Source organism: Megalopta genalis, unplaced genomic scaffold (assembly GCF_051020955.1).
Source record: "Megalopta genalis isolate 19385.01 unplaced genomic scaffold, iyMegGena1_principal scaffold0041, whole genome shotgun sequence".
Lineage (NCBI taxonomy): Eukaryota > Metazoa > Arthropoda > Insecta > Hymenoptera > Halictidae > Megalopta > Megalopta genalis.
In genome coordinates this window covers 1,214,070-1,232,375 of record NW_027476110.1, presented here as the reverse complement: position 1 = coordinate 1,232,375, position 18,306 = coordinate 1,214,070, and the positions used below count along the sequence as shown (strand labels likewise).

Below are 18,306 nucleotides of genomic sequence, written 5' to 3'. Positions count from 1 at the left end.
AACTAACGCTTTTACATTAGAATTAGGTATTGAGTACGAAATGTAATGTCAGAAAATGGCGCTTTACTCTAGTGATTTTTCGGTTTTTTCAACTTTCTGTAAAAACCAATCATTAGATTTTCTTCAAAGTACGATAATCCTGCTTAAATAACGTTTTTACATAGGGATTGAGCAGTTAGGACGAAATCTAATGACAGAAAATGGCACTTTACTCTTGTGATTTTTCGGTTTTTTCAATTTTCTGAAAACACCTCCCACTAGATTTTCTTCAAAGTACGATATTCTTGCTTAAATATCGTTTTTACATACGGATTAAGCATTTAGAACGAAATCTAATGTCAGAAAATGACACTTTACTCTTGTGAATTTTCGGTTTTTTCAATTTTCTGAAAAATCCTATCATTAGATTTTCTTCAAAATACGATATTCGTGCTTAAATAACGTTTTTACATAGGGATTAAGCATTTAGAACGAAATGTAATGTCAGAAAATGGCACTTTACTCTTGTGAATTTTCGGTTTTTTCAATTATCTGAAAAAACCTATCATCAGATTTTTTAAATACGAGAATCTTGCTTAACTAACGCTTTTACATTAGAATTAGGTATTGAGTACGAAATGTAATGTCAGAAAATGGCACTTTACTTTTGTGATTTTTCTGTTTTTTTCAATTTTCTGAAAAATCCTATCATTAGATTTTCTTCAAAATACGATATTCGTGCTTAAATAACGTTTTTACATAGGGATTAAGCATTTAGAACGAAATGTAATGTCAGAAAATGGCACATTACTCTTGTGATATTACGGTTTTTCCAATTTTCTGAAAAAACCTATCATCAGATTTTTTAAATACGAGAATCTTGCTTAACTAACGATTTTACATTAGAATTAGGTATTGAGTACGAAATCTAATGACAGAAAATGGCACTTTACTCTTGTGATTTTTCGGTTTTTTCAATTTTCTAAAAGAATCAATCATTAGATTTTCTTCAAAGACCGATATTCTTGCTTAGATAACGTTTTTACATAGGGATTAAGCATTTAGAACGAAATCTAATGTCAGAAAATGACACTTTACTCTTGTGATTTTACGGATTCTTCAATTTTTGAAAAAACCTATCATTAGAATGTTTTAATAAGAGAATCTTGCTTAACTACCGATTTTACCTTAGCATTAAGTATTTAGAACGAAATGTAATGTCAGAAGATGGCACTTTACTCCTGTGATTTTTCGGTTTTTTCAATTTTCTGAAAAAACCTGTCACCAGATTTTTCAATACGAGAATCTTGCTTAACTAACGATTTTACATTAGAATTAAGTATTTAGAACGAAATCTAATGTCAGAAAATGGCACTTTACTCTTGTGAATTTTCGGTTTTTTCAATTTTCTGAAAAAACCTATCATTAGATTTTCTTCAAAGTACGATAATCCTGCTTAAATAACGTTTTTACATAGGGATTGATCAGTTAGGACGAAATCTAATGTCAGAAAATGGCACTTTACTCTTGTGAATTTTCGGTTTTTTCAATTATCTGAAAAAACCTATCATCAGATTTTTTAAATACGAGAATCTTGCTTAACTAACGCTTTTACATTAGAATTAGGTATTGAGTACGAAATGTAATGTCAGAAAATGGCACTTTACTCTTGTGATTTTTCTGTTTTTTTCAATTTTTGAAAAAACCTATCATTAGAATGTTTAAATACGAGAATCTTGCTTAACTACCGATTTTACCTTAGCATTAAGAATTTAGAACGAAATCTAATGTCAGAAAATGGCACTTTACTCTTGTGAATTTTCGGTTTTTTCAATTTTCTGAAAAAACCTATCATTAGATTTTCTTCAAAGTACGATAATCCTGCTTAAATAACGTTTTTACATAGGGATTGAGCAGTTAGGACGAAATCTAATGTCAGAAAATGGCACTTTACTCTTGTGAATTTTCGGTTTTTTAATTATCTGAAAAAACCTATCATCAGATTTTTTAAATACGAGAATCTTGCTTAACTAACGCTTTTACATTAGAATTAGGTATTGAGTACGAAATGTAATGTCAGAAAATGGCACTTTACTTTTGTGATTTTTCTGTTTTTTTCAATTTTCTGAAAAATCCTATCATTAGATTTTCTTCGAAATACGATATTCGTGCTTAAATAACGTTTTTACATAGGGATTAAGCATTTAGAACGAAATGTAATGTCAGAAAATGGCACATTACTCTTGTGATATTACGGTTTTTCCAATTTTCTGAAAAAACCTATCATCAGATTTTTTAAATACGAGAATCTTGCTTAACTAACGCTTTTACATTAGAATTAGGTATTGAGTACGAAATGTAATGTCAGAAAATTGCACTTTACTTTTGTGATTTTTCTGTTTTTTTCAATTTTCTGAAAAATCCTATCATTAGATTTTCTTCAAAGTACGATATTCTTGCTTATATATCGTTTTTACATAGGGATTAGGCATTTAGAACGAAATCTAATGACAGAAAATGGCACTTTACTCTTGTGATTTTTCGGTTTTTTCAATTTTCTGAAAGAATCTATCATTAGATTTTTTAAATACGACAATCTTGCTTATATAACAATTTTACATTAGAATTAAGTTTTTAGAACGAAATGTAATGTCAGAAAATGTCACTTTACTCTTGTGAATTTTCGGTTTTTTCAATTTTCTGAAAAAACCTATCATTAGATTTTCTTCAAAGTACGATATTCCTGCTTAGATAACGTTTTTACATAGGGATTGAGCAGTTAGGACGAAATCTAATGTCAGAAAATGGCACTTTACTCTTGTGAATTTTCGGTTTTTTCAATTATCTGAAAAATCCTATCATCAGATTTTTTAAATACGAGAATCTTGCTTAACTAACGCTTTTACATTAGAATTAGGTATTGAGTACGAAATGTAATGCCAGAAAATGGCATTTTACTTTTGTGAATTTTCGGTTTTTTCAATTTTCTGAAAAAACCTATCATTAGATTTTCTTCAAAGTACGATATTCCTGCTTAAATAACGTTTTTACATAGGGATTGAGCAGTTAGGACGAAATCTAATGTCAGAAAATGGCACTTTACTCTTGTGAATTTTCGGTTTTTTCAATTATCTGAAAAATCCTATCATCAGATTTTTTAAATACGAGAATCTTGCTTAACTAACGCTTTTACATTAGAATTAGGTATTGAGTACGAAATGTAATGCCAGAAAATGGCACTTTACTTTTGTGATTTTTCTGTTTTTTTCAATTTTCTGAAAAATCCTATCATTAGATTTTCTTCAAAATACGATATTCGTGCTTAAATAACGTTTTTACATAGGGATTGGGCATTTAGAACGAAATCTAATGTCAGAAAATGGCACTTTACTCTTGTGAATTTTCGGTTTTTTCAATTATCTGAAAAAACCTATCATCAGATTTTTTAAATACGAGAATCTTGCTTAACTAACGCTTTTACATTAGAATTAGGTATTGAGTACGAAATGTAATGTCAGAAAATGGCACTTTACTCTTGTGATTTTTCTGTTTTTTTCAATTTTCTGAAAAATCCTAACATTAGATTTTTTTCAAAGTACGATATTCTTGCTTAAATAACGTTTCGACATGGGGATTAAGCATTTAGAACGAATTCTAACGTCAGAAAATTGCGCTTTACTCTAGTGATTTTTCGGTTTTTTCTAATTTCTGAAAGAATGAATCATTAGATTTTCTTCAAGGTCCGATATTCTTGCTTAGATAACGTTTTTACATAGGGATTAAGCATTTAGAATGAAATCTAACGTCAGAAAATGGCACTTAGCTCTTGTGATTTTTCGGTTTTTCCAATTTTCTGAAAAAACCTATCATTAGATTTTCTTCAAGACACAATATTCTTGCTTAGATAACGTTTTTACATAGGGATTAAGCATTTAGAACGAAATCTAATGTCAGAAAATGACACTTTACTCTTGTGATTTTACGGTTTTTCCACTTTTCTGAAAAAACCTATCATCAGATTTTTTAAATACGAGAATCTTGCTTAACTTTTTTTTTTTTTTGTTTAACGTGGGGGAAATCTGCTGGCCAGACACCCTCGCCCCGCCCGGAGGGGCGGGACGGGGATAGTGCGGGTTTCGACCCGCTAAAACCCCCACGGCGGCCTAGGGCGCTGGCGAGTAGCGGGGGAGCCACGGGAACTCTCAAAGAACACAACCGCGGCTCCCCCTCGCCTGGCCGGCCACCAGGATGGAATGGCGGTGGCCGGCCGCGTCCCGGGGGGGAGATTTATACTCCCCCCATGAATCATCTTGCTTCGGCGGTGCGGGGACCGCACCCCACACCTCCTCGTCACTCCCACTATGGGGAGGACAGCTTCAGTTGGGGGGGGGGGGGGGGTGCCGGGCGGCGGGCAATTAAACCAGTAATCTGGTACACCCGCCGCCCGCCTATTCTCATCTGCTCGGGGAGGGGGGCTCTAGGCGTGGGCGCACACGCCGCACTCCCCGCTCACGGCGACCCCGCTCGGCAGCCTCCTTCTGCAGCATCACCTCTTCGCAGAAGGCGATGGCTGCCGCCCATTTTCTCGGGCTCTCCAGCTTGGCCCCAACTAAGCTGGAGAGAGCGAGGTCGCGACCAACTTCCCTACTTAGGACTCGGCGCAGCACTGAAAAGGCGGGGCACACCTCCAGTGTATGCTGCGCCGAGTCCTCCTCCGCGCCACAGTGGTGGCACACCGTCGTCGCTTCTCGACCGATGCGACACAGGTAGACACCGAAGCAGCCATGCCCGGTGAATACCTGCGTCGCACGGTAGGAGAGCCTGCCAAACCGCATCTCCCGCCACGAGGTGAAGTGCGGCAGGAGAGCCCCGGGGACGCGCTCGGCGGCATGGGAGCAGAGCTCCGCATGCCATCTGACGAGCGCTAGTCCCCGGGCCTGGTGCTCGAAGCCCCCGAGCCCGGCCAGCGATGCATATGCGCCTATAGACATAGGCGCGCATCGCCGCCTGCAGCTCGAAGGGAATTTCTCCCGCCAGAGCAAGCGCCGCCACGGTAGACGTGGTGCGGTAACCCCTTACGAGGCGAAGGGCCATTTGCCTCTGAATCCGGCGCAACAACAATGTGTTGCGCCGGTTTGCCCTCACGGACGGCGCCCAAATCGGGGCGCCGTATAATGTCATGGACCGCACCACGCCTAGGTATAGGCGACGCACCATATCGCCCGGTCCCCCGATAAAGGGCAACAGGCGGCCTAACGCGGCCGCCACCCTCTCAACTCGGGGGACGAGACGGCCGAAATGTGCTCCGAACCTCCAGTGGCTGTCGAGGATCAGTCCGAGATACTTGATCTCGGACTTCACCTCGACGCAGGCTTCTCCAACCCAGATCCACGATCTGGCCCGTGGCCGAGACCAAGGCCGTCCAAACCAGACGGCCTCGGCCTTCTCCGGGGCCACCTTCAGCCCCAGATCGTAGATCCTCGCGACGACGGCTGCCACCGCAACCTCCGCTCGTCGGATGGTCCTCTGGAAGGTGTCCCCGACGGCGACCACTAATGTGTCGTCTGCATAGCAGACGAGAGTGGCACCGTCGGGCAGGGGGGCCTTCAGGACTGCGTTATATCCCAGGTCCCACAGGAGTGGTCCTAACACGGACCCCTGTGGGACCCCGCAGTCCACTTCCCTCCGTATCGTCCCATACCGACCCGGGTATTCCACCCACCTGCCCCGCAGGTAGGCCCCGATCACCCGCCTCAGATAGGGAGGCACCTGGTGTTCAACCAGGGCCTCCCTAATGGCGGACCAGGGCAGGGTGTTAAATGCATTGACGATGTCGATCGACACCGCCAAACACACCCCGCCCCGTGCCACGGCATTGTCCGAGAGGGACTTTAGACGGTCGATTGCGTCGACCGTCGATCGCCCCTCCCGAAAGCCGAACTGGCAGTCCGCCAGATCGGGGCCAACGCGGAACAGGTGCCTGGCGAGGCGGGCAGCAATGATCTTTTCAAAGATCTTGCCCACCTCGTCCAGGAGGCAAATGGGCCGGTACGCGGAGGGAGAATCCGCAGGCCTCCCATCCTTCTTTAAGAGGACCATCCGACTTCTCCTCCAGAGGTCCGGGGTGTTCCCGGACCTCAGGAGCCCGGAGAAGAGGCTTCTGAGCCTCCCGCCCAGGACGCTCATGGCAAGCAACCAGACCCGGCCGGGGATACCGTCCGGCCCCGGGGCAGTATTCTTGCCCCGAAGCCATTTGACTACCCCGGCCATTTCCTCCGGCGCGACCTCCAGATCCGGGGACCACTCATGTCCCTCTAGCTGAGGGACGGGCCGGGACGCCTCCCCGCTGACGGGGAATAGCGCGTCCACGACCCGTCCGAGCATCCCCGGATCCAGGCTTTCCGTCAGAGGGGGGGCCCAGGGACGTAAACGTCCCATCGCCATTTTGTATGGGCGCCCCCACGGATCTCGGTTCAGAGACCCGAGAAAGTCGCGCCAGGCCTGGCTCTTCGCCTGCCTGATGGCCAGCTGCAGGGCGACCACCTTCTCCCTGTATCGCCCATACAGCTGGATAGCCAGCTCCACGTCGGAACGTCGTCGTCGACGGGCGCGGGCGCACTGGCGCCGCGCGCGGACGCACTCTGTGCGTAAATCCGCTATCGCGCGCGACCACCAGTACACCGCCTTCCTCGGGAAGACCCTGGCCCGGGGCATGGCGACGTCGCAAATCGACGTCATTGCGCCCCGGAACCAATGGGCCTCCCTTGTCCCGTCGACTGGCCCGGCCGGTGTTGCCGGCCAGGCCACGACGTGGGCTGCCGCCATCAGAGCGTCCTGGTCGAGGCGCTTCAGCGCCCACCGTGGCTGAGGCGATCCCTCATCAGCGGGGCGACGTCGGGGCGTCGATGGGGCGGCGGAAAGGCCGAGAACAATGTATCTGTGGTCGGACAGCGTCTCGACCTCCTCCGCCACCCTCCACCCCGTAATACGGCGCACGGCCGGGGGCGTTGCCCATGACAGGTCAACGATGGACCCCCCGTTATACCGCACGCACGTATGGACCGAGCCCGTGTTTAGAAGACAGAGTCCGAGTCCCGCCGCCCAATCAAGCACCTCCCGGCCCCTCGGGTCCGTCCTGGGGGAACCCCAAGCTGAAGACTTGGCGTTGAAGTCCCCCAGGACCAGCACCGGACGCGGCTGGCAGCGAGAGACGCATCTCCCCACCACGTCCAGATACTGTTCATACTCCACGAGGGACCACCTCGGAGGTGCGTAGATCGCCACAACCACGGTGCCGCCCCAGTCAACGGCCAGGTATCCCCGGCCGCGCTCGATAACGGAGCACGCCGGGGACCCCGGCCGGCCTGCCCATATTATAACGACGGAGCCGTCCAAGTCCCCCATCCAATGTGGATGGTCGGGGACCCGGTACGGCTCCGCCGCTACGGCCATCCCGGCACCCCGCTCGGCCAGGAATTGCACAAAAAGGTCCTGTGCCCTGACCGAGCGGTTCAGGTTGGCCTGAATAATAGGGCCAGTAGGCCCCATTACTCCGGCGCCTCAATCTCCATCGCCGCCGCGGGAGCGGTGGCGTCTGGGGTTTTATCAGCCCCAACCGCCCCCGCGAGCGTGACGGTGGCATCCTTGGGTGCCGGATCTTTTGTATTAGTAGCTGCCACGGCGGCTGCCGCCTTGGCCGTCGTGGTTCTCCTCCCCCTGCTCCCTCTGCCGCGTCTCGCGCTGGCAGGGCACGCCCGGCTGCCGAGGCGGTGGCCGGCCGGCTTGCCAGCACCCGCGCAAAGCGGGCACTTTGGCTGTTCAGTGCAGCCAGCCACCCTGTGGTCCTGACTGCCGCACCCAAAACAGCAGCCGGACCGATCCTCGGCCGCAGTGCACCGCTGCCTCGTGTGGCCTAAGCCAAAGCAGCGGTAGCACTGCAAGGGGCGGGCGCTGAGGGCCTCCACCGTCGCCTGGGTCCAGCCCACTGTCAATTTGCCAGCGACCGCAACTTTGCGCGCGGCCGCAGCAGGGCACTGGACCCAGAGGGTGCCCAAACCAGAGGGGGTAGACCGGATTTCGCCGGTCTTCACATCCCCCCGGTCGCACCCTCCCACACGGGCGACAGCTGCGGCGACCTCCACCGGCGTGGTCGAGTCGACCAGGCCGCGCACCCTAAGGTCGGCCTTTTTGATTGGGCGCGCGACCTTCACGCCGGTCCCTGCCAGCGCGTCAGCCATCTTAGAGGCCAGGGCAGTGGCCTTGGCTGCTCCATCAGCTCCGGGGACCTCTAAAATTATTGCCCCCGTCACCGCTCTCCTGGGCTTCAGCGAGGCGATGCCAAGTTCTGCCAGGTCTATTTTGGACCTGGCAGTGGCCATCGCCTCGGCGTAACTCATCGCCCCGCCGGCCGGTACCGTTAGAGTAACGGCAGCCGTGCGGGGCGGACGTGGCGGCAGGGGAGCCCTTTTGGGAGCAGCCGGTGCCACCCGCTTCGCCGCCCTCTCGGTCAAAGCAGCCTTGGCAGCTGCCGCAGGTTTATCTGCGGCAGCCGCCCTTTTGGCCTTCCGGCCAACTACCTTTGACCACACCTCAGTTGGAGGTGTGGTGGAGGGCGGCGCAACAGTGGGGGCGGGCTGCATTTGTGTCGCCTTAGCGACCACAGTCTCTCCCCCACTGCCACCCTTTTTCTTTCCCCCCCTCCTGTCCATCGGCAGGGGTGGGGCGGGCGGCACGGGTGCCGCCGATCGCGGGCCTCGCACCCGCGGGACCAGCTCCCTTCTGAACGATGCCAATTTGGCGTCGATAAGGGAGCCGATCTGTGCCAGCAAGTCGGCTGGCACAGCCGCGGGTGGGGGCGAGGACCCTCCTCGCCCAGGGGACTGGGGCCCCCGAGCGCTGATAACCGGCAGCAACCCCTTGCCCCCATCAGGGGGCAGCGGCGGAGCCATCCCGGCAACAGCCGGCCCCGCCTCCACCGCTTGACGGAGTCGGGCGACCTCCGCCCGCAACTCCGCCAATTGCTCTCGCAATTGAGCGTTCTCGGCCTCCAACAGCCGGGTGGCGCTGGGAGCCGACCGAACTGCCAGCTCCGCAACGCCCACCCGGCTGCTCAGGGCCGCCGTCCGGAGGGACCGCACCGCACTGGCCTTCAGTCCCGTCGCGGCATTGGATATCCTGGCCACATCGCCCAGGCACTCCATTACCGCGGCCGCAACGTCCCGCGTCGGGCGGCCCCGGAAATCCGCAGCGACCTCGACCTCGTCCGGAAGCGGGTCGCTCGAACTCGCGGGCCTCGGTCCCGGGGCAACCGGGTCGAAAATGCCCGCTATGAGGCTTCTTTCAGCCTCAGCCTGTTTGCGTTTGGCCTCTTGGAGGCCAACGTATTGCCCGGTCGTCGGTGGCCGGCCCCGTTTCCTCGTGGAGGTGCCCGGGACGCTCTGCGACGAGTGGTGGGAGGAGACGGAGAAGTCCGACTCCTCCCCCCCGTCGCAGTCGCCAAGGCCCTCCGCAGGCCTCTTTGCGCCGCGTGTTGCAGAATGCCTCCGCGACACCGGCTCTGTACATCTTTTGAGGCGCACGATAGGCCCGCGCACCTCCACCTCACGCTCGTTTCCCCCCTCCCCGGTTGTATTTGAAAAAGAATCCATATCTGATCCCACGAGTGTGGTCGGAAAGGAGGTCACCCCGGGTAGAGCCGCCATACCCGGGGAAGGCTAATACGCCCGGGGGGTCGCCAGGTACCCCGGGGTTGTCCGCTAAAGATTGGTGCACCCACCAACCATAGCTGGCGATTACTCCAGCTACGCCCTCTTCACCGCGCAACACTGCTTGGGGCTAGGGATTTTTTAGAGAGGTTGTCATCCTCGCGGTCCGGCCGGTTAAGGCAAGACCCCCGTTCCTGTAAAACATGACCACAGGTTTACGGTATGTGTCCGACTTTAGTTGGCCCCTCACCTCAAGCCACTCCGGCTAGGTAGAACCTGCCAGGGAATAAAATCCCCGCCGGCACAGCCTTGAGGATCATTGGGGCACGAAGCCCCCCCACCACGACAAGGTAGCGGATACGGGGGGGAGGCGAAGGTTCCACGAAATTGGAGGCCCAACGAACGTGACTTTTGTCAACTGCACGTTGAAGGACCGTCGATTTGCCACGCTGCACCGAAGGTTCCCGGTAAACAAACTGTTTTTTAGGGATTGAAGAAAGGTAGTCCGTCCCGGAGAAAGTCGGGCGGACACGGCTGGAAAATTCCGTTGCAAGACGGAACATGCTCCCCCCGTTGAGAGGGTACCGATCAATTACAATTCGCGGCCTACATCAGTTGGTAACGGTGCAAGTTGTCTGATGTTTCGTTTAATATTGCCTTGCACGGTTTGGATGGTGACTGCTCGGATGATGCCGTCTGTACCAGGGTGGACTTCGAGAACCCGTCCGAGGGCCCACTGCATGGGTGGTAGGTTGTCCTCTTTAACGAGAACGAGCGTTCCCGTCTTGATGTTATGGCTGCCGCTGGTCCACTTGTGGCGAATGTTTAGCTCATTGAGGTATTCCTTATACCATCTCGCCCAAAAATCACGCTTGAGTTTCTGGAGATGTTGCCAGATGGAGAGTTTGTTCGATGGAGTGGTTGTGAAGTCGACCTCCGGTAATGTGTTGAGTGCGCTGCCGATTAAGAAATGTCCTGGAGTTAGAGCACAAAGATCGTTCGGATCCGAAGACAATGGAGTGAGAGGCCTTGAGTTGAGAATTGCTTCGATTTCGATGATGAAGGTGTTGAGTTCTTCGAAAGTCAGCAATTCGTTGGCTATCACTCGTCTCATGTGGTGTTTGAACGACTTCACTGCCGCTTCCCATAAACCTCCGAAGTTTGGTGACCTTGGTGGAATGAAATGCCAGTTGATCCCTTCGTTGGTCAAGTAGGCATCCACTTTGCGTTGATGATCCTGTGAACTCAGCAGTTGATGAATTTCTTTGAGCTCTCTATTTGCTCCAACGAAATTCGTTCCGTTATCGGAATAGATGGCGTGACATTTCCCTCGTCGAGCAGTGAATCGACGTAAGGCTGCCAGGAAGCCATCGGTGGTCATGTCGCTGACTAGCTCCAGGTGTACTGCCTTCACAGCGAGGCATACAAAGACAGCGACGTAGACCTTGATTCGGTTTCTGTTACGGAACTTCTTCTCCTTGACGAAGAAAGGACCGCAGTAGTCGACCCCGACGTTGTTGAATGGTCGATCTTCGTTGACGCGAGCTTTTGGCAGATCTCCCATTATGCATTCTGTGTTTGGTGGATTTGCACGGAAGCATTTGATACACTGGCGGATGACCTTCCTTGTTTGGTTTCTGCCATCGAGGGGTCAGTATCGTTGTCGGGTACTGTACAGCGTGGCTTGGACAACAGCGTGCATGCTGCGTAAATGTTCGTTTCGCAAAATGAGCGTTGTCAAATGGTGCGATTTGGGAAGCACGATCGGATGTTGTTGGGAATATGGGATGTCTGCATGCTTCAAACGTCCTCCCACTCGGATGACGCCGTCTCGATCGAGGAATGGGTCGAGCGTGTTGAGTTTGCTCTTGCGGTGAACCCTGCGACCTTGAGATAAATCTTGCATCTCTTCGGCGAAGCATTCTCGTTGTGTCAAACGGAGTATGGTTTTGTTGGCAGTGTTCAATTCCTCGGCTGACACAGGTCCCTTGAAGCGGTTGTCCGGTTTGAATCGAAGGCAGTATGCAACGATTCGTTGCAATTTGGTGATCGATGAATACCGCTGCAGTATCTCACACGAAGCTGCTGTCTTTGTGAGTAGACATGTTTTGCTTCTGATTTCCGGTAGCATGTCCAAGGAAGGGAGTTTGAGCTGAGGCCAGAAAGATTCGTCTTGCGATAGCCAACTTGGACCGTGTTTCCAAACGGAGTTTTGGATAAACTCAACGGGCAGTTGACCGCGTGATAAAGCATCGGCAGGATTGTCCTTAGACAGCACGTGTCTCCACATATTGCTCGATGTCTTCGTTTGGATATCGGAAACTCGATTCGCTACAAATGCTTTCAGCAAGTGTGGGGAAGAGTTGATCCAATGGAGGGTGATCGTTGAATCGGTCCAGAATATGGTTTGGTCAATTCTCACGTGAATTGAATTAAGAACGGTGGCATACAATTTGACCAATAATTGTGCGCCGCAGAGCTCGAGGCGTGGTAAGGTGACTGACTTGAGAGGGGTTACACGAGATTTTGCACACAACAATCTGGATTGAATTTGGCCGTTGGCATTGCTGGATCGCAGATAAATGCACGCTCCATAGCCAATCTCGCTGGCGTCGCAAAGTCCATGGAGTTGAGTGGCTGCGACGTCCGACAGAAGAATTGGTCGTGGGAAGGCCATGTTGTTCAATAGGTTGAGTTGTGAGCAATAATTTACCCACGTGGAATGTATGTTGTGAGGAACGGATTCATCCCAATCCAATTTGATTTGCCACAATTTTTGCATGATCAGCTTGGCAGTGATGATAACTGGACCAAGTAATCCCAGTGGATCAAAAATTTTGGCAATGTTAGAGAGAATCGTCCTCTTGGTGACTCTCGTATCGACAGCGATCGGTGTCACTGAGTAGACTATGGAATCTTCGAGGGAATTCCATGCCACGCCGAGAGTCTTCAATGTTTTGTCATCGTGGGCTTCGAGCTTGACGTTGACACTGCCTTCCGGAAGTCCTTGAAGGATGGTGGGACAGTTTGATGCCCATTGACGAATGTTAAGACCTGCGTGATGCAACAAGTCGATAACTTCGTCCCGGATGCTGATGGTCTCTTCTACGGTGGCTGCTCCGGTCAACAGGTCGTCAACGTACAAGTCGCGTCTCACGATGTGTCCCGCATACTTGAATCGATGTCCTTCGTCTTCGGCAAGTTGTTGAAGACATCGTGTGGCTAGAAATGGAGCCGGAGATAAACCGAAGGTGACGGTGTTGAGTTTGAAGGTTTTCACTTCGCCTCTTGGATTGGTCCAGATGACCCGTTGAAATTTCCTGTCTTCCTCGCGTAGAAGGAACTGCCGATACATTTTCTCGATATCTCCGGTAAGGACGTAATTGTGAAGTCGAAACCGAAGAATATGCGAGAAAAGATCCTCCTGAATGGTTGGTCCGACCATGAGAGTTTCATTGAGAGAAACCCCTGTGTCGGTTTTTGCCGAACCGTCGAAGACTACACGAAGTTTGGTAGTCATGCTGGTTTCCTTCACGACTGCATGATGAGGCAGGAAAAACCCATGGTTTTTGTTTGGGTCAGTGTCTTCGGACATGTGACCGAGATCCAGGTACTCTTGCATGACTGTGGTATATTGATTTTTGAAGGCTGGATCTCGTTTGAATCGTCGTTGCAGTGAGTTGAAACGTTTGAGAGCTCTGTTATGGGAATGTCCGAGACAAGCTGGATCCCTTTTGAATGGTAGTGCGACGATATATCGGCCGGTGTCATTCCGTTGCACGTTGCGCTGAAAATGCTCCTCGCAGGCCAGTTCTTCTGAGGAGAGATGACGCGTAGATGGTCCTTCTTCGATCTCCCAGAATCTCCTTACGTCGAACTCAAGTTGAGTGACGTGACAAGTCCGCTTGGGGGGTTTGTCTTGGTTCGCTGAAGACTGCACTCCCTTGGTCGGCTGCGTGGCATCGTTTGGCAAATCGTCTGCCTCTCTGCTCGTTGGAGATGCTGACTCGTCGGTGACTTGTGGATCTGTATTCCTTTTCTGCTGCGTGGATTTGATGGAGGAAGGCGTTGGTCGTTGTTGTTCTCGGCTTGTTGTAGAACTAACACTGCCACCAATTACCCACCCTAATTGGGTCTTTTGCAGAAAAAGCTCAGGTCCATTGCGAGGTGAAAGGTCGATTTGCCCGACGCTGAGCAGCGAAAGTGTTATGCCAGTCCCCAGTAGCATGTCGACTGGAGCTGGCTTGTGGAATTCTGGATCAGCAAGTTGGAGATTTGCTGGTATCTGGATAGAGCTCCGGTCGATGTGTTGTTGTGGCTCCGTCTCCGAGATGTGGGGGATAACGAGAAATTCCAGCGTTTTCTCGAATCCGCCGGACTTCGATCGGATCGTTGCCGTGAGTGAGGAAATACTCGACGTCGTTAGTTGGTTTAATATTGTAATGGACGTTGAGCATTTCTTCTTGCGTAGCTGGAGCCTTGACGCCAGCCGTTCCGTGATGAAGTTTGCTGTTGAACACGTGTCCAACAGCGTTCTGCATCTTGTTAACTGGTTGAGGTTGTCATAGATTTGTAGTATTGCGGTGGTCATCAGCTGGTTGGATGCTGACTGAGCGGAGAGAGCAGTGCATCCATGGATTTCGGACACTGGTCATGCCGGACTGGTCGAGGCTTCACGTGCGTTGTCCGCCGACCTTCGAGATGGTGAACCTCTTGGAGTTCGTGGGACGTGCAGTAGCGTGTTGTGATTTTCATCACAAATTCGGCAGCCTGACGCGTTGCACTGCTCAGACGTGTGCCCCTGGCGTAAGCAGTTGGAGCACAAAGATGCCCGCTTCACCGACTGGATGCGCTGGTTCACTGGAAGGGCGTGGAAACCTTCGCATCGGCTGATATAGTGCCCGCTGCGTTTGCAGTAGGAACACTCGGTTTTGAAGCTTTTGGTGTTTGTTGCGAACACTTTGGATGGCTTGTTTGGCGAAGAATTTCTTGGCTTAGGAAATTGTCGTCTTGATGATGTCGGTGAAGTTGGCTTCTTCTTCGTTGGTGAAGCAGTCAACGCTGGATCCGAGGCGACTGATGTCGTCTCCAGGCTTCTCGCTCGTTGTGTGAGGAACTTCATCAACCCTTCGATTTTCGGCAGCTCGTTGTCCTTGAGGGTGTGATCGAAAGTTAGCCCGATTTGTTGCGTGAGCTTGGGCAACAATATGGACAGCAGGAGAGTGTCCCAATGCTCTACTGGAACCTCGAGAGTTTTGAGGGATCGAAGATGTTGTTGCACGTGGTTCACGAATTCTCTCAAGGTAGCAGCAGTTTCCTTGGCTACAGGCGCTGTTTGCACTAGAAGATCCACATGCCGCGTGACGATTAGTCGTTCGTTGGCATACGTTTCTTCTAACAGTCGCCATGCTTGTGTATAGTTGGGCCCAGTGGTTGCCATTGCTCCGATGACCCTGGCCGCTTCACCAGATACTGCTGATTGCAAATATTGCAATTTTTGTACATTCGACAGGCTCTCCTGACTGTCAATCATGGAGAAGAATTTGTCCTTGAATGACAACCATTCTTCGAATCTTCCGTCGAAGCGTGGCAGGTCTGCCTTGGGCAGCTTGACGAATGGTCCAGATCCTTGCGTGGAGACTGGGGAGTCTCGTTGATCAACAGTGTTGGTGGCTGTTGATAGCAGTATTTCGGCTTGAATGACTGCTTCCATGTATCGTTCTTCCATGGTGCTGCGTTCTTCCTCTTGGTCTACGCTTTCTTGAAGGACTTCCAACTCGGCTTGGATGTCGTCGTACGCCACGTAGACCTCCTTTAGGCGCTGTAGCCTGCAGGTTAAAGCGGTGTGGTTGGGAGCATCCTGATACGTTTGTAGGTACTTTTCGAACAGTGTCAGTTGCGTTTTGATGCCGCCTCTCTTTTGACGTAGAATCTTGACGTGCTGTGAGCTTTCTGTGGCCATGGCTTAGAACGATGAATCACCACAACACAATAATTTCGTTGTTAACGTGGAATTCACGACTAAGGTCGTCCACAGGTCGCGAAATCCGGCTCGAAGGACCAAAATGTTGAGGTGCGTCGTGTGAGCACCTGATATCGTTATTCCGCGATATTAACTATCTATCGGGTTGTAAGGCCGACTACGCTGCGCGACGGAATAGGACGATATCGTTGTCCGTTTACTTAAAAATGAACAACTGTTTTACTTAGTAGTTCGTGAAATGAGACGTAGACTGGAGTGACGAGCGATGTTGAACGATATGAACGAGGTTACGCAGGAGTGAAAAAAGACTGTGTGAGGTGGTCAAGAGTTCTCGTTTTTATATGTTTCTCGCCGAGAGAAAACTTGAAGATCATTGGTTGATCGCGAGGTGGAAAGGGACCTTAGGAGTCCCGGACGTACCCAGTGTCAGGTAGTAAGAAATCCCGGAAAAGGCGACCGAAGAGATGCGTGCTGGCGACCCTGTCATAAATTAAGGAAATGTTGCCGATGAAGTGTGCGTTATTCGAAATTGCAGAAATTACTCTATTGCCGGAAAGGAGACGGGTCGAAGGAATTGGAAATTTAAAAACTGCAGGCGAAGGCTCCACGAAATTGGAGGCCCAACGAACGTGACTTTTGTCAACTGCACGTTGAAGGACCGTCGATTTGCCACGCTGCACCGAAGGTTCCCGGTAAACAAACTGTTTTTTAGGGATTGAAGAAAGGTAGTCCGTCCCGGAGAAAGTCGGGCGGACACGGCTGGAAAATTCCGTTGCAAGACGGAACAGGGATTGTGCATTTAGAACGAAATCTAATGTCAGAAAATGGCACTTTACTCCTGTGATTTTTCGGTTTTTCCAATTTTCTGAAAAAACCTGTCATCAGATTTTTAAATACGAGAATCTTGCTTAACTTTTTTTTTTTTTTTTTATTATCGTGGGGGAAATCTGCTGGTCAGACACCTCCGTCCCGCCCGGATGGCGGGGCGGGGGTAGTGCGGGGTTCGACCCGCTAAAACCCCCACGGCGGCCTAGGGCGCTGGCGATTAACGGGGGAGCCACGGGAACTCTTAAGAACACGACCGCGGCTCCCCCTCGCCTGGCCGGCCACCAGGATGGAGCGGTGGCCGGCCGCGTCCGGGGGGGGAGATCAATCCTTCCCCCATAAATCATCTTGATTCGGCGGTGCGGGGGACCGCACCCCACACCGCCTCGTCACGACGGCCGCACCGGCGGCCGTCGGGGACGACGACAGGTTGTCGTCGCCCCCACTCCTGATAGGACGTCCTCGGTTGGCGGGCGGCGGGTAATTAAACCAGCATGATCTGGTACACCCGCCGCCCGCCTATTATCAGCTGCTCGGGGGGGGGGGCTCTAGGCGTGGGCGCAGACGCCGCACCCCCCGCTCGCGGCGACCCCGCTCGGCAGCCTCCTTCTGCAACATTACCTGTTCGCAAAAGGCTATGGCTGCCGCCCATTTTGTCGGGCTCTCCAGCATGGCCCCAACTAAGCTGGAGAGAGCGAGGTCGCGACCAACTTCCCTACTTAGGACTCGGCGCAGCACTGAAAAGGCGGGGCACACCTCCAGTGTATGCTGCGCCGAGTCCTCCTCCGCGCCACAGTGGTGGCACACCGTCGTCGCTTCCCGACCGATGCGACACAGGTAGACACCGAAGAAGCCATGCCCGGTGAATATCTGCATCGCACGGTAGGAGAGCCTGCCAAACCGCCTCTCCCGCCGCGAGGTGAAGTGCGGCAGGAGAGCCCCGGGGACGCGCTCGGCGGCATGGGAGCAAAGCTCCGCATGCCATCTGGCGAGCGCTAGTCCCCGGGCCTGGTGCTCGAAGCCCCCGAGCCCGGCCAGCGATGCATATGCGCCTATAGACATAGGCGCGCATCGCCGCCTGCAGCTCGAAGGGAATTTCTCCCGCCAGAGCAAGCGCCGCCACGGTAGACGTGGTGCGGTAACCCCTTACGAGGCGAAGGGCCATTTGCCTCTGAATCCGGCGCAACAACAATGTGTTGCGCCGGTTTGCCCTCACGGACGGCGCCCAAATCGGGGCGCCGTATAATGCCATGGACCGCACCACGCCTAGGTATAGGCGACGCACCATATCGCCCGGTCCCCCGATAAAGGGCAACAGGCGGCCTAACGCGGCCGCCGCCCTCTCAACTCGGGGGACGAGACGGCCGAAATGTGCTCCGAACCTCCAGTGGCTGTCGAGGATCAGTCCGAGATACTTGATCTCGGACTTCACCTCGACGCAGGCTTCTCCAACCCAGATCCACGATCTGGCCCGTGGCCGAGACCAAGGCCGTCCAAACCAGACGGCCTCGGCCTTCTCCGGGGCCACCTTCAGCCCCAGATCGCAGATCCTCGCGACGACGGCTGCCACCGCAACCTCCGCTCGTCGGATGGTCCTCTCGAAGGTGTCCCCGACGGCGACCACTAATGTGTCGTCTGCATAGCAGACGAGAGTGGCACCGTCGGGCTGGGGGGCCTTCAGGACTGCGTTATATCCCAGGTCCCACAGGAGTGGTCCTAGCACGGACCCCTGCGGGACCCCGCAATCCACTTCCCTCCGTATCGTCCCATACCGGCCCGGGTATTCCACCCACCTGCCCCGCAGGTAGGCCCCGA

The 18,306-nt window shown here is 51.7% G+C and overlaps 2 protein-coding genes across 2 annotated transcripts; both read right to left on the bottom strand.

Moving 5' to 3' along the window:
* Positions 1-10,275: 10,275 nt before the first annotated feature.
* LOC143261202 (uncharacterized) lies at positions 10,276-11,247 on the bottom strand. Its single transcript, XM_076527781.1, has one exon. It carries the CDS (start codon positions 11,245-11,247, stop codon positions 10,276-10,278), a length of 972 nt encoding a protein of 323 aa, XP_076383896.1.
* Positions 11,248-11,334: 87 nt separating this feature from the next.
* On the bottom strand, positions 11,335-14,274 carry LOC143261201 (uncharacterized). The gene has a single exon (XM_076527780.1). It carries the CDS (start codon positions 14,272-14,274, stop codon positions 11,335-11,337), a length of 2,940 nt encoding a protein of 979 aa, XP_076383895.1.
* Positions 14,275-18,306: the final 4,032 nt, after the last annotated feature.

Coding starts and splice junctions, on each gene's coding strand:
- LOC143261202 (XM_076527781.1), bottom strand. CDS start 11,247: ATGGGAGATCTGCCAAAAGCTCGCGTCAACGAAGATCGACCATTCAAC.
- LOC143261201 (XM_076527780.1), bottom strand. CDS start 14,274: ATGACCACCGCAATACTACAAATCTATGACAACCTCAACCAGTTAACA.